The sequence below is a fragment of the Macrobrachium rosenbergii genome, chromosome 52 (genome assembly GCF_040412425.1).
Source record: "Macrobrachium rosenbergii isolate ZJJX-2024 chromosome 52, ASM4041242v1, whole genome shotgun sequence".
In the NCBI taxonomy this organism is placed as follows: Eukaryota; Metazoa; Arthropoda; class Malacostraca; order Decapoda; family Palaemonidae; genus Macrobrachium; species Macrobrachium rosenbergii.
This window is the reverse complement of record NC_089792.1, coordinates 11,791,085-11,806,270: the sequence shown is the minus strand read 5'-3', so window position 1 is coordinate 11,806,270 and position 15,186 is coordinate 11,791,085. Positions and strand designations below refer to the sequence as shown.

Sequence of the window (15,186 nt, the reverse complement as noted above, 5' to 3'; positions counted from 1 at the left end):
TATTTGGATATAGTGAGGAGCCTTTTCACCTGAATTTAGGAAAAAAATCTTATCGGCTCAAGATCCTTTACTTGCATCAAGCAACCACGAAGGACAGAAAGAGTTTTTAAGTTACTTTTTGTTCAGAGGATATGAAATCTGACTGAAATGGAGTTTATCCATCACTTCTGATTTACAAATTCTGATCCTTAAAGGGCAACAACCATGAATATGGGTACAAAATTTCTCAACGATTACTATGACCCAAGGTTTCACGGACCAACAATCAAAAAAGCCAACTGCTTTTTGAATACGTATGCCAAAAGTGGTACTTTCTGTCAAAAATATTGAGATTTTGTTTCCATGGAATATAGATTTGATAAAATATTACGTATTCTATGCAAGGTAAAGACCAATATTCTGATAATGTCAAGGTAATCAGTCAAATAATGAAAGTCGCTCGTATCATATTACTGTTCAAATGGTCAGTAGTGCTATACATCATTTGAACAAAGGTAAAAAGGATGATAGCTATGAAATTTATACAGATGCCCTAACAGAAGCCCCAAGAAAACTTCATGTACATCTCACTCTTATTTTAATAATAATGCGACATCATAGACTTAGCGATGGCATTTTTGACATTCTAGTCTTCTCACCTCTGGTCAAAAATAAAAGGAAAGATTTAAACAGTTTAGTTTGTAAATTATTGGACTAATATTAATGATTACTTTTAAAGATTGTTTAAATCTAGTGATTTTCAATTTGCCTGTAAGAAAAGTTTTTCAACATCACTACGAACTTTTATGGTAATGGAGATGCTGCAGGATTGTGTGTTGAGGGGGTCAAATGCATTGGCAACATTACTCGACTGTTCATAAGCCCTTCATAGGATATGGTAGGAGAAGTTGTTTGACAAAATATCAACTGGGGTGTTGTGCCCATTAGTCAACAGAATGCTAGTTACAATGTATAGTGTGATGTTGAAGCTCAGGTTAAGTGGAATGGTATTTGTTCTGTTAAATTCAAAATTCAAAACAGAGTGAAGCATGGAGAGGTAATGTCCCCAATACTGTTTATTCTATATGTGGATGTTTTAAAAGATAAGGTTATTTTGCTCAGTGACTGTACAGCTACCATTTTGAGGAGCACAGCTAAAGGTTGTGAATAGGGTAAAAGATCTGGGACATGTTCTGACCAACACAAGATATACAATACTATTAGAAGCAAGTCTAATAATCACTGATATATGTCATTTTAATTTTTGATCTGCTGATGCTTGGGTTAAATTGTTTAATACTAATTTAATCTAGTTATTATGGTTCCCAACAGATGGATTTGCAAAGACCCGATGTGAACATGCTAAATGTAGCCCGGAAGGTCTCATCCCATAGGATTCTCAATAAACCCACGTACTCACTCCAGGTTGCTTCCTCCTTCTGCTTGCTCTCGCCACCAGTAATACACATTATTGGTGGAATGTTTTCATTTTTAAGATAGGACTCAACCATGAATAAAAAATTACTTCTTTTTATTTTACTGGTCACTTTGTTCTCAAAGAATCAATTCTGTACAAAAAATTTTGTTTTGTTAAATAGAAATATTAATCTTGGCAATTTGTTCCATAATAATACCAGTGTGTAGTATTAAGCAATTACTAAAGAAAATTTATAAATATGAAGTGAAGTGCTTGATCAGTTGATAAAAGAACTAATAGAATGCTAGGAAAACCAAATTAACATATGTTAATTTATAATGCAGAAGAAATTATTTTTGTCTTAGACTTTCACTGTGTTAAGCAAGATTTTATCTTTGTGATTTTTAAAAATATATGTAATACATGTCACAGTATGTAATACATATAAATAAAGATTTAAACTTTAATATGAATTTGAATAGAGAAAGAGAGACTTAGAACTATTCATTTTTAAAACTACAAAACTAGTTTTATTTTACAAAACCATCAATCATATACATACTATATCAACTCATATCTATGGTCTTTACAATTCCCCAGACTCATGTTCTTTTACTAACAGACATAAGAATGGTAGTCTCAGAGTGGAAGCAGCACCTGTATCTTCATTTACCCAATAATCATCTTCCTAACTTTCTATGCAGTCTAGAAATTATGCTAATGGATCAGTGGGGTTGGGAGATAGCAAGTTGAAAGTATGATTGATGAGTTTGTATGAAAAAACTATTTTTGGTATCAAAACTCAGTTTCACTACAACCCCATTCATCATATTTACTGTATGCCCATATCATAACTTGGATGGAAGGAGTAAGGTGGTAAAATGCTTTAGATATATCTGTTTATCCAAGGAGAGCCCTTGGATATGCAACACATCTCTAATAAGAGCCTCAACATAAACATAACACAAGCAGCACATACCAAATACACATTACAGATACCAATTAAACAACTGATATCAGGGCAAAAACGTAACATTTAGTACAAAAATATCATGAAAATAAAAAAATTTCAAAGTAATATTGGTACTTCATACACAATAAACAAGAAGTCATGAATGAATTTAACTCTTGGCACTAGCTACTATCAAGATTGTATAGTAGTAACTTACAAAAAATACTAAAAATTATGGGAATTTGCATCACGCACAGATATAAAATGGCAAAATCACATAAAAAAGAGCAGAGAATAAGCTGGAATATTTATGGGAAGCAAAACGGCAACAACCTGTAAGTAGTCACTATTTCTAACTTAGAAAATTGAAGATAATTAGGAATTAGGCAAGAAGATCATGAAAGAAATTTGAAAGTATATACTGAGAAATTTTTCATTATTTTACTCTGATGAGTAACAGGTAGCAGAGAACCTCACACCAGAGCAAGCAGTCCACATACACAAAAAAAATAAGGTGGATAATTACTATGGGTCATGAGCACACAAGCATGAATTTCTGCTCTTAACTAATCTGCTTCTGCTGTCTACTAAATATAAGAATAATGAATCAGGAACTACGATGAGCCTCTTACACGAATGTTTTGTTAGGGTACAAATTAACAGTTTCTTCACCAATAAATTTTGATAAATTTTAAGAAATTTTTGTAACCAGCCACAGCTCATCTGAATACTGGTGAAACTGCAAGTTAAATCATGTTCACCGAGTCTACTAAAATTTAAGGAAATCAAAATAACACACAAGGCAAACCTTTATAAATAATGAATAACAACAAGAAACTAGGAAACTTACTCTTCTCCTGAGTCCTCCCTCAGATTCAGATGGTGCAGGAGACCCAGCCTACAAAAAAAAAATTGAAGTCATGATTGACTTTTTTCTATGTAAATATCACTTTTCAATCTTCATAAGGAAAAAATATTTAATTGGAAAGAAAATATACTTTATAAAACACTAACATATATAAACAGAGTAATGTTCTTTCTTTCTTAAAATTATTACAAACAGCTTAAAAATATACAAAAGATTAAAAAAGCAAGACATTATTATAATATCTTTGAACCCACATTCCAAAATATCCACAGAAGAACTTTATCAGAAAAATTACTAATGAAACCTTGACATTCAGTTGCCTCCGGCTTTTACAATCATTTCATTCCATACACGCCATTTGATCATTAAAATTATTCTTCACTTAAAAAAAGTTTCTCTCTCTTACAGAACTGTAAAAGTACCAATTATGTTTTGGGCCATTCACCCATCTAGTGGAATACAAATGAAACTGACTATAAAATATTCATGTGGACTTGTGAGAATTATGCTTTAAAATTTTTATATTAACCTCACTTTTAGAAGATAAAGATATATAAATGACAAAAAATTAATTACATTTGAAAAATAAACAGCTGCACCTACCCCAAACACAGACTCTGGATGTTTCGCATGATATAAACAATAGTACTTTCTGTGTCCATTAAGAGCAATCACAGTTCCTATTGTATTTTTGGGGTTGATGTTGAGATCACGAGGCTCTGGCAAACCCAAGATAAGAATTCGCTTATACCATTCCATGGCTGACGCCCTCTCAATGTTCAAAAATGCAAACATAAGTGTCTTGTTTCTGAAAAATAAATAAAAATAATTTTCATAATCTATTCCAAATTCCAAAGATAAGAGGAATTACAAACTTCAAACCATTATCCCTAACAGAACATGCAAAGCAATTTTCTTGTAAAATTTTAACAGGGCAACTGCTTTAACTATAAAAATAATAATACAACATACACCCCAACTACAATATTTTAAACACTGAGAAAATGTCTCATCCAACAGCTCCTATCCCCTATACATAGAGAAGCAGGTTTATGCTCTAATGAGCTCAGTTAAGTTTAAAAACTTTCCAGGTAATTACTTAATTCCTATAAAGGACATTTTTTCCAAACACCAGGAACTACACTGAGAAACTTCCACCAACTGCATTTCACACAGAAATCATAAGTAATTTTTTTATTCTGGAATTTATTATCAATTACATCATTTAAAACAGACTTACACACTTCTTGAAATTTACTATCACTTACATCATTAAAAGCAGACAACTAAAAACTTAAGGTATACATAGAGGAACAACTTACTTTCTATATGGCCAACAAGCTTTGTGGAATTTAGGCATTAATTTTGCCCTGCTTTCTGAATCACAAAGCATAACCAGTGTACGGCATCCAGGCTTCAACATTCGTACCAGACCATTGTAGGTTTCTCCTCTTAGCTCATGCACTTTAAGCTGAGGCTGAACTCTCAGCTTCCCAGTCTGATCAACAAATACCCCTCCTGTTTTGCTTACACGCTCCTCCTCTAGTTTTCTGCAATAAAGAAAAATGTTGATTAATCTATTCTGTTCAAGTGAATTTCTTACTGATAAGATGGAAAAACATTCAATTAACTAATTCTGTTAAAATGAAATGGTGGCATCAGAACTATCTTTTATCCCTAATAAACTTGAAATCTGCTACTCAAATGTTTATCTGAATTATTAGCTAACCTCAAATACTCATAATATTCCACTTTCAACAAAGGAACTATAATATACCAAAAAGCTGACAAAGAAACTTATATTTTTTCAAACGATTTCTCACAAGTTTCCTTTTAAATACTGTTTTATGATTAAGCCAGAGTAATAACACAATCATACAGCAAAACTAATAATTTCTTTGACTCACCCTTGGTGTACACATTTCCAATAATATATGGTAACAAATGCAGCAACTTCCTTTTCAATGTTTGCATGGCATTTTTGAGTGCAGATATGAAACCGCATTACACAAAGGAAAACTGTGGGAGATTCCATAATAACAATCACCACCAAGAGGCTGTCTAACTAGAAATCTCATACTGTATATTCTAAGAGAAAGTTATAAAGAATACTTACACCAAGTAGGACATGACATATCCCCCAGCAACAATAAAGAGGACAGTGATGAAGATGGAGACAGCAGGAACTAGATCATCTTGGGTTACATTTTCCCTGTTGAGAAAATTAAGTCACTACAATAAAAACTCCCCGTTTCAATTAAATCCTAAAAAAGGAAATCTCTTGTATGAAATAGAGCTTTGAAATGACAATATGAATATCTCTTGTATGAAATAGAGCTTTAAAATGACAATATGAAATAAGTCAAGTGTTAAACAGAATACTGAATAGGAAAGGGCTAAAATATCACCTCAACATTACTCTACATGAGAATATACTGTAATATTTTCCAATATATCCTATTGGGTGTGTACCTTCAGCAAAACCACATATCTATAAAAGAACACTAACTCTGCAAAGGTTACTATACAAGAAAGTACCTATAATGGGTTCCAGTACTCACGCAAATTCTGTAAACAATGTTACTTTGTTTTTTAGTGGATGGGCCAGGAAAGAGGCTAAACTATTCTATCTATCAAATACAGTGTTGCCTCTCATGAATATAATTACTGTATCTACCATGACTATTAAAGCTATCAGAATTTCTTTCAAAATTATTTGCTACAATAAATGTAACAGCTGTATTATACAGCAAGCAATATAAATATTTTTTAAAGACATAATGTTTCTATAAAAATAAACATCACCCATCACGTAACGTGAATGAATACCATGCAAGCACTCCTACATAACATAATGAAAAATATAGTTAACTTTGTACAAAAGTGCTTTTCAAGTGATCAGATGTAAGAATTTATGAATGGCTGCAATTCAAATAAATTGTTATAACTCCCTGCCATTCTGACTTGATATGAAAGTTAGTTAGTTAGTTAGTTAGTTATAAATTTGTTTAACAAGGCCTGATATGAAGGTGAAGTACAGTAGTTTTAAACACTAGAACAAAACCTTAAACTGAGTCTCATTCTGCGATAGAAAATTAAGAACAAAATATTCAAATGACTTCATATATAACACAGAGATACAGTAAATGAATTCCATTTATGTGTTTGGGTTACTAAATCCCACCCTTGCAAATCCCTGAAAATTTTAAGCTCTCATCCCAAATAACGTACTTCAGAAGATAAAACACAAGCTTTATACTTTAAAACCATGCTTTAAAGTATAATTATACCAACTTACCTGAAGTAGTCCTGAACTGAAACCAACTTATTAATGATCCTCCACACAATTCCTTGTGCATGCTCATCAAACAGCTCCTGCAATCAAAGAATAACAACACTAAGTCCCACAAGAACTATGAGATACCAAATGCCAAGATTTACACTGTCCAAATTTTCATAAAAAATAACAATGAAATTATGTGGATTTTAAGATTTTTTAATATTCAGCAACACTAACAGAAGAGAAGAGTAAGGTTTCAGAAACACAAATGGGACCACAGCAACAGAGAGAGAGAGAGAGAGAGAGAGAGAGAGAGAGAGAGAGAGAGATATTATGCTGGAAAACAATCTGAGAGAAAGGTGCTACATCCAAGCCGTATGAAATACTAAAAGAGAGAGAGATTATGCTGGAAAACAATCAGAGAAAAAGGTGCTACATCCAAGCCGTATGAAATACTAAAAGAGAGAGAGATTATGCTGGAAAACAATCTGAGAAAAAGGTGCTACATCCAAGCCGTATGAAATACTAAAATGTAAAATATCACAGCAGTGTATTATGGCTTGGTGTTGTAAATAACAGTTGTCCAGGGGAAATTACATAACTAAATAATGCACCACACTGCAATAAAGGTAAAAGCCAGCATTCTCCCACGTGCCATAAATTTCAGTTTACGAGTTGACTTTTTAAGCATGAAAATATCACTCCAAAATTAAGATCCTATCTATATGGCAGAGATAAAATGTGAACACTTATCACAGAATGGCAAAAATACATAAAAGCACTCCCAACACTTGCTGTACACCACTTACTATACCCTTAGCAAGTAGCCAGAAATATTTCTAAAAAATATTGTATTGCATAAGCTTATTTAACAATTTAATACAGAAATCAATGTAAAAGAATACAAAATATTTGGTGTATATTAACAAGAAAGAACTGCACTGTTTCCAACAGATGATACACAGAATGTAAACAGTGATAACGCCTGAGTTGAGCTGACGTCAGAGGTGTTGACTATGCAACAGTGCCTCCTGAGCTCTTCTAGTTTGTGACATCACTACTGTAAACTAACTTTTCAAAAGGAGTAAAACAACACAATCTCCTCATCGTTTTCTCTCACAAAAATAAAGAGGCTTACCAAATTTTTATAAAGAACTGTTAAGTATGGATAAAAGCACATTTTTAAAAAAGTATCCCAATGATATTTCACCTGATATCACATATTCACTAGAAATAACCTCAATAAGTTTCACTCTCTTCTAGATTCCAAATGTCTTAATATAATTAGCAAACTCACTAACCTGAACTACTGTTTTGAAAGGCATTGGTTGATTAGAATGTAGAAGTCGTTGAACAGCAGCTCTTAGAGCCTCCCGAGAAGCATTATGCTTCTCAGGTTCTACTTCCCATCCTCCATCCAACCATTCATACTTGAGATGGTTCTGATCTTTTCGCCACAAAATAACAATGTGATGATTTGTCTCCACTGGTGATCCAGATGCTATAATAAAACATTTTGATTAATCAACATGTAATGCTATGAACAAACATTTTACAATAGGACAAAAAGAAACTATAATACTTCAGAAAATTTTTAGCTGGTTGTCAATCTAATTAACACCACAAATTTCTGATTAAAAAACTTTCTTCGCTATTTCAAGCGTAAGTAGAGTATCTTGCTTTACAAATGCCGTCAAGATGGTTGGGGAAGATATCAAGAACTCATAAAAACAATGCAAATTACCAGTGCTTCAGTTATTTCGATAAATTCTTTCCTCATTTTTATTTTTATAGATAAACACTGCAGTTTTACTTGTTTTCATCAATCACAACAAGCAGACAATTATTAAATTTAAAGTACTGTAGTGATGCTACTTGTAGATTTCTTTGCAACAATCAAAAACCAAACAAAAAAACCAAGACAAACAAGAAAAGAAAAACTGCCCAATAGATAAATCAACCTGATGACTGGAAAGCGAGAGCGGCTAGAAAATCAGCCGATTATGGATAACGGAAAGGACTGATCTTGGTCGAGTTGTGGCTTAAGTTTGTGAATATATATGGATTCTACAACCCTTGAATCAGACAATTTTCAACAAGAATCCACAATTTGAAAATCCCTTTATATTTATTTTTGCGTGAAGGCATCTACCACAGTGTTCACAGATTGAAAACTGCTGCTTGACTGTTTAAGTCTCTACCTGTCCTATCACTGATCCCATCATGCTGACAGTATCTTGTTTCGAATACCTTCATGGAACTACGCAAATAATCCAGTTGGCAGTTGGGGCAAGTACAATAGTACATAATACCAGAACTCAATGAATCAGGCTGTTTATCTTTAAAAGGCAGTAGGCTTTTTATTGTAAAATCATTACTAAAAATTAATTTAACAGTAATCTGTGGATAATATCTATCAAAACAGTATTTCAATTCCCTCTCAAGTTGTTTAATTGATTTACCAATGTAAGGCAATTTGCAATAAAACTAGTTTAGGAACTAACAATTGGCACTTTAGGACCATACATATTATCCAGAAAAAGCCTAATGTGTTTATAGACCAAGTTGGTTGGTTAACCATGATTTGTAAAAAAATTTACTAAGAATTCCATCTCTTCATGAAACACAATGAAATTGGAGAATAAATTATAAGCCCTGAAGATTAAAGTATTAATTGCATTTAATTTTAAAAAGTTTGGACAATGACAAACAACCCGGAACCTAATCCTGAAAAAGTAGGTTTCCTGTAAACAGAGAATGACTCTCAGTTTTGTCAATACAAATATCTAAAAATGGCATCTTGTTATTCACATCCCTATCTAAAGCAAATGTTATATTTTTTTCATGTTTGCTATTTAGGTAAAGAAGAAAACTACTAGCCTGGTGTTCATGTTCAAAAATTAAAATAGTATCATCATACTGTTTATAGAACAAAGGTTTACAATGTAAAGGACAATCCTCCAACCACTTTCCCTCATGAAAACCTAAAAACAAATTTGCAAAAATACATGAAATTGGGCTACCCATTGCTACCCTATCTACCTGTAAATGAAATTCATCATTAAACATGAAGTATGTATCTTTACTTGTTCCCTCCAAAAGAGTCTAACTTATTTCTTTGCAACAAACTTGACCAACAAGCTTCAACATAATCCTTGGCATAGCCAAACCCAACGGCTTGGAACCCAGATGCCATGCTTCACAGCTGGGACAGTCTGCATGTTTATACATGCCCTCTGTGTGGCCCAATAAGTTAGGTACTAGAAAATTACAAAAGCCTCAAGCCACTATTATGATGCTGATCACCCTTCTATGGGCACAGCAGGATTAGTATCCCAACCCTCTTTAGCCACTACTGGATCATCCCATTTCCCTACAACGTGGAATAGCCTCCTGAAGTGGACACATGTCCAAAGGCAGATACCGCAGAAGCAGAAAATTACAAACAGTAAGTCATTCCCCAAGTTGAACAGGAGAACATGAGGAGATAAATTTCCTCAAGCAAATAGGATATAGGAGTTGAGACTGGAAAGGCCTAAGCTGATGCTCTTGATACTAGGAGGTGGCATGGAATAGGAGAAGCCTCATCAGAAGACACTTACCACTTTAAAGCTGTGGTTGCAGACCAAAGGAAATTAAGTCTGACGACTCGCTGAGAGCAGACGCAGAAGTACAGCACTTACATGCAAACTGCTCAGCATACAAATACCACTGACCCATGAACCAATCTTAACACACTACACCCCTCAAATCAGAACATGACAATTGTAGTACATGACTAAGGCACCTTGATTGCAGTAGTCAGCTGGGATATGATTACTACAATAATACCCTCAAGATTTCATGTTGGAACTATACCAAAATTACAATAACAATAAGTAATATAAAACAGGAAATATAAGTTCATTTTACATTACACCTCCAAATTTTTAAAAATCATGAAATTACAGCAAAAACAGTAAGGAGAACCAACAGCTTCCATTAGTGCCATGACAATAAAAATGACAGAAGCTTAGTGCCATGACAATAAAAATGACAGAAGCTTAGTGCCATGACAATAAAAATGACAGAAGCTTAGTGCCATGACAATAAAAATGACAGAAGCTTAGTGCCATGACAATAAAAATGACAGAAGCTTAGTGCCATGACAATAAAAATGACAGAAGCTTAGTGCCATGACAATAAAAATGACAAACACATTTACAGTACTACTTAAACAAATCATCTCAATAAGAATTAGATAAAGAGTTATAGAGTCATGCCAGACAGCCCATTACACTCAGCAAAGAGAACTCCAAACTAGAATTACATAACAAAAATTATTAATGTAACTTAAAATTTTCAAAATAACTGAAAATTGCAGAAAATCACTGAAACTTACTGCAACAGACACTGTAATCATGAAAATGGGCACACTCACATTTACTTGCAGTGATGCACGGCTGACCAGCCAAAAGGTAAAAAGAAGTATATGACTTCCTAAACATGGGTATTAAGCTAAAGTGAACACTGGTAAACAAAAACAAATGAAGCATCACAACCTAGCAGCACATCCAAATGGCACCAAGAGACAATGAGGAATGCAAAGCACTGGCAAAGGCGAAGAAGAAATACTTTGAAGACAAGGTGCCCTCATTCATGATCCTCTTCTTAATTGACAATTCTCCATGCCATCCCATACACCTCAGCTTTGCCAACAAGAATACAAAAGTGGTATTCCTGCCACCTAACAAAGCTACCTGATAACCGAATGGCATCACTTCCATTAAGTTAACTTGCACTGCTTCACCTTCAGGAGGATTCAAGCTGCCCTTATGCTAATCCTGACTACAGCATCAGGTGCCAAGAAAGTAAATACATGTCCCAAGTCATTATACAGAAAAGTATTCAGTAACTACAAGGACTTCCCCTCTATCTATACAATTAGATTAGGTTAAAATCTTCGAGCAGATAGTCTATACTTCACAATTACAGATGTTTTAGTTAAGAAAAAAAATTGCTGTGGAAAACTGTTTCTTCTTTGTCTCTGAATTAGCAAACAGGTGTTCCTGTGGCTGCAAGCTGTTGTGATCCCTCATACAATATGAAGGCATCGTTTCATAGAAGGGTCGTACCTAAGAATCATACCCTTCAACACACAATTTGTAGAAAAGTTATTCAAAAATCTTTTAGTCCAAATTGATAGCTCTGCATTATAATAATTACTCTGGTACCCATGACATGATTTGAAAATGCAATAACCTGATACCAAAATTCTTCAAGTCAACCACAAACGGACTGGACTCAGACTCAAATAATTTTATTCATAAATGTATCGTAACACAGCCCTTATTACTATGTACAGAGCTTCAGTCGCTGACAAGAGTAGAAACTGCAGTTGTTCATCCATACATCCTCATTATTGTAATATAACTATGATGCAAAATTCAAATCTATATAAATGATGACCATATTCATTTAAGTGCACACTCAAAAACAGTGTTACAAGACAACTAAGTTTTGGAGAATCATGATGACCAGCTTCTTAAATTTGACCATTATATACATGATATAAAATGCTCTACAAACCTGCAGTCAACGCATTCATGAATTCAACTTGTTTTTCTCGGAAAAGGTAAGCATAGCGAACACGGTCTCTTTCTCGCGCCTGATCAAGACTAGCATATTCACGAAGTGCTGCACGGCTTGAGTCATGGGCAGGATCATCTTGAGTTACTAAAACTACACATAATCGTCGACGAGATCGAACTGATTCAACAGGACACAAGGCATCAAAAACATTCTGAAAATATTCATATTGCATTAGTTGGTATTCTGCATGACATTTATGAATGCCTAGCTGAGTAAAACTGAAAAATTTATATATTCATAGTTTTTCATACAAATCCTTCCATCCTTTATGATGCCACATTAATGATCTCAAATGTCTTCAGTCTCAAGTCTTTTGTAAAACACATACAGAAGAGTCTCATTAACCATTCACAACCTGAACCAAAAGGTACCCATCAATTACTTTCTTCCCTTTTTATGTAGTCTGAAGATCAGACTGAGATTGGCTGGTGGGAGATAGCAACTTACCATATGACTGATGGATTTGTATAGAAAACTAGTTTTGTATTTTAAAATCTGTTTCTTTCATCACAACTTATCAATTACTTTCATGAGTGTCCAAATTGTAATTCAGGTGGGAGGCCACATTTCAAAGTGCCTCAAAATTATTTTACATGTGCCTGTAAGATCAAAAGAAATGGGTTGTTCATAATTATGGAATAAAATGGAATACAGAATTTAAGCCAGAGGTCGAGTGCTGGGAAATATGAGGTCATTCAGCACCGAGAGGAAAATTAAGAGCAGTACAAGGGTTTTAAAGGCGTGACAAGAAGAAAACCTCACAGTTGCACTATGAAACAACTGCTGGGAGAGGGTAAAAAGTAAGATGTAAGAAACAGAACATGAATGGACGTACAGTAAAATGAATGAAAGGGGTTGTAGCTGGGGGCCGAAGGAACACTGCAAAGAACCTTAAGTAATGCCAACAGAGCACTGCATAAGGTACATTAATGGCACTACCCCTCTATGGGGTGTTCATAATTATGGATAAAAAAATAGTGTTAAGAAGGTGCTTATACATTTGGTAAGTCCCTTTAAGCTAGTATAAAATCACACACACAATTCATCATGTGAATATATAGAAGCCAGCAACCACGGATGTTTGTCTCTAGTTTTACCAAATGTATAAGGATAAAGCTATGAAGAAATGGAAAATGAAGGACCTTTGTCTTCCCCAAGGGCAGAACTTGGCCCACCAAATTACAAGCTTCAAAGAGTATGTAACCAACTACTTGTGAGGGATAGCTCAAATATAATGTATTAAAGACGAATCACCACACAAACCACCCGGTATTTACATTCAAAACAAAAGACACGCCACATTATGCTTAAAAGCAACATGAGGGAAGGCTCTGATTTTATGAACTAGCACTCCCATTTGTTCCACTTTGCCATCTGATGCATTACAGTAAGATTTCAGGATGACATGCCTCAGCCAATAAAGAGATGGCACTCCTTGTTGCTGGTTCTTCCAATGCCTGATCAGAGGAAAAGTCTGGTGTCACTGCCCTTGGAATCCCAGGTTCCCTGCAGGTTGTACTGTACACCTCTCACTGGACAGAGCACTGCAGTCTTTGTCCTACTACATCCATATCTACTGCTTTTATAACCAATTATTCCTCAATCTTTCTCAACCCATTTACAAACCACCTCAATCTTTGAGATCTGTCTTTTTACAGCCTCTTGACACTTGTATTATGAATTCCCCATTCATAATACAATCTCCCTACAATATTTCACCCAAGAATCTTAACATTCATGGGTCACATCTTTTCAAAATTTCCTCCATTTTCCTCGTTACTGCCCATGTTTCTGACCCATGAGTAATAAAAGCCTTATGTACTCACCAGAAGTCTTTGCTCTCTCTACTTATGGGGCAATTTTTATTTACTAGTAATCTAGCTGTTTCTCCATTTCATTCATGTTGCAGCTGCTCTCTTTCTTACTGTTCTCTTGAATCCTGCTTTTCAGTTCACTGTGTTCCAAACATAGAAGTGCTTTTTCTCCTGTAGGATCTGTCTATCTGTCACTACAGGGTTCTCAACTCCCTTATCTTGTAATACATTTCAAGCATCGACAATCTCCGATTCTATATGCTGTACATTTTGTAATCCTGAGCACTTTTTGTGGCACCACCTGTTGCAGTCGGTACACATTAAAGAGTTCACTCCCACAACTCTCTCACAATGACCACATAGCCACTCTCATTTTAATTTTTCCTTTGCTCTCTTTCTAGTCATTACAATGACAAAACTTCTACATCACATCATAAAGAAGTCAAAATCACAGAAGCAAATACAATATGGAGTATAACATTCACTGATGTTCCACAATAACACAACAGCACAAGTCAATTAGAATTTAGTCTTGGAAAACTTTAAACTATTTGAAAATTAAGATATTTTACCAAGACTATCATAAATGAATTTACAAAGCCTACAGCCAATATTACAAATCTACAAACACTACAAGTACCTGGAAATAAACATACCTGAGAAGAAAGACGTGGAAGGACTAGGAACTTGTTTCCTTCAATAATATCCTTCATTGTAGCATAAGGTAAATCTGTCATAGCCACAGATGCAACAGGAGTATGCATGTCTTCATGGAAAACAAGCAGCGTATCAACCTTGTTTGACACACTATAACGCGTGCGAATGCTGTCAGTATCTGCTCGATCCATTTGTACATACCTAGATGTTGTGAGACAAAGAAAATGCTCAATTAGTGTACTGAACTATGAAATTACAATATCCTAATAATATGAATTACATGCGTTACAAATTTTAATAATATACCTATTGTGCTCTGCATAATGTGATACTTAAGGTGATGAAGATGAGGAATGCTTTCAACACTGAGTATCGTCAACAATTATGTATCTTTCACATGGATATAAGCTATTACACTACTGCCTTATATAACAAAGGACTACGTACATTCAATGGCTACATCAAGAAATGACAACAACATACTAAAGGAGTTAAACTAATATAAGGCCTTTATCCAAACCCCTAGCCTTTTAGACAACAAAAAAATTATCATAAATTAAGATGAAGTCTACTCAATCAATTATTTCT

At 34.3% G+C, this 15,186-nt stretch overlaps 2 protein-coding genes across 3 annotated transcripts in view; one reads left to right on the top strand and one right to left on the bottom strand.

The window, feature by feature from the left end:
• Window positions 1–1,441, top strand: part of LOC136833688 (sulfide:quinone oxidoreductase, mitochondrial-like) — a 43,579-nt gene extending 42,138 nt beyond the window's left edge. For both annotated transcript variants that reach the window (XM_067095879.1, XM_067095878.1), the window contains exon 13: window positions 1,312–1,441. The gene's annotated coding sequence lies outside the window, so the exon portion shown is untranslated. The remainder of the gene's footprint in view (window positions 1–1,311) is intronic.
• The window catches only part of LOC136833687 (dnaJ homolog subfamily C member 16-like), a 36,353-nt gene that overhangs the window by 4,609 nt on the left and 16,558 nt on the right, over window positions 1–15,186 (bottom strand). Inside the window, exons 8-15 of the mRNA XM_067095877.1 lie at window positions 14,598–14,799; window positions 12,065–12,278; window positions 7,798–7,997; window positions 6,515–6,591; window positions 5,333–5,428; window positions 4,539–4,766; window positions 3,820–4,024; window positions 3,199–3,246 (exon numbers count right to left, since the gene is read on the bottom strand). Coding sequence (XP_066951978.1) covers window positions 3,199–3,246; window positions 3,820–4,024; window positions 4,539–4,766; window positions 5,333–5,428; window positions 6,515–6,591; window positions 7,798–7,997; window positions 12,065–12,278; window positions 14,598–14,799 — 1,270 coding nt within the window. The remainder of the gene's footprint in view (window positions 1–3,198; window positions 3,247–3,819; window positions 4,025–4,538; window positions 4,767–5,332; window positions 5,429–6,514; window positions 6,592–7,797; window positions 7,998–12,064; window positions 12,279–14,597; window positions 14,800–15,186) is intronic.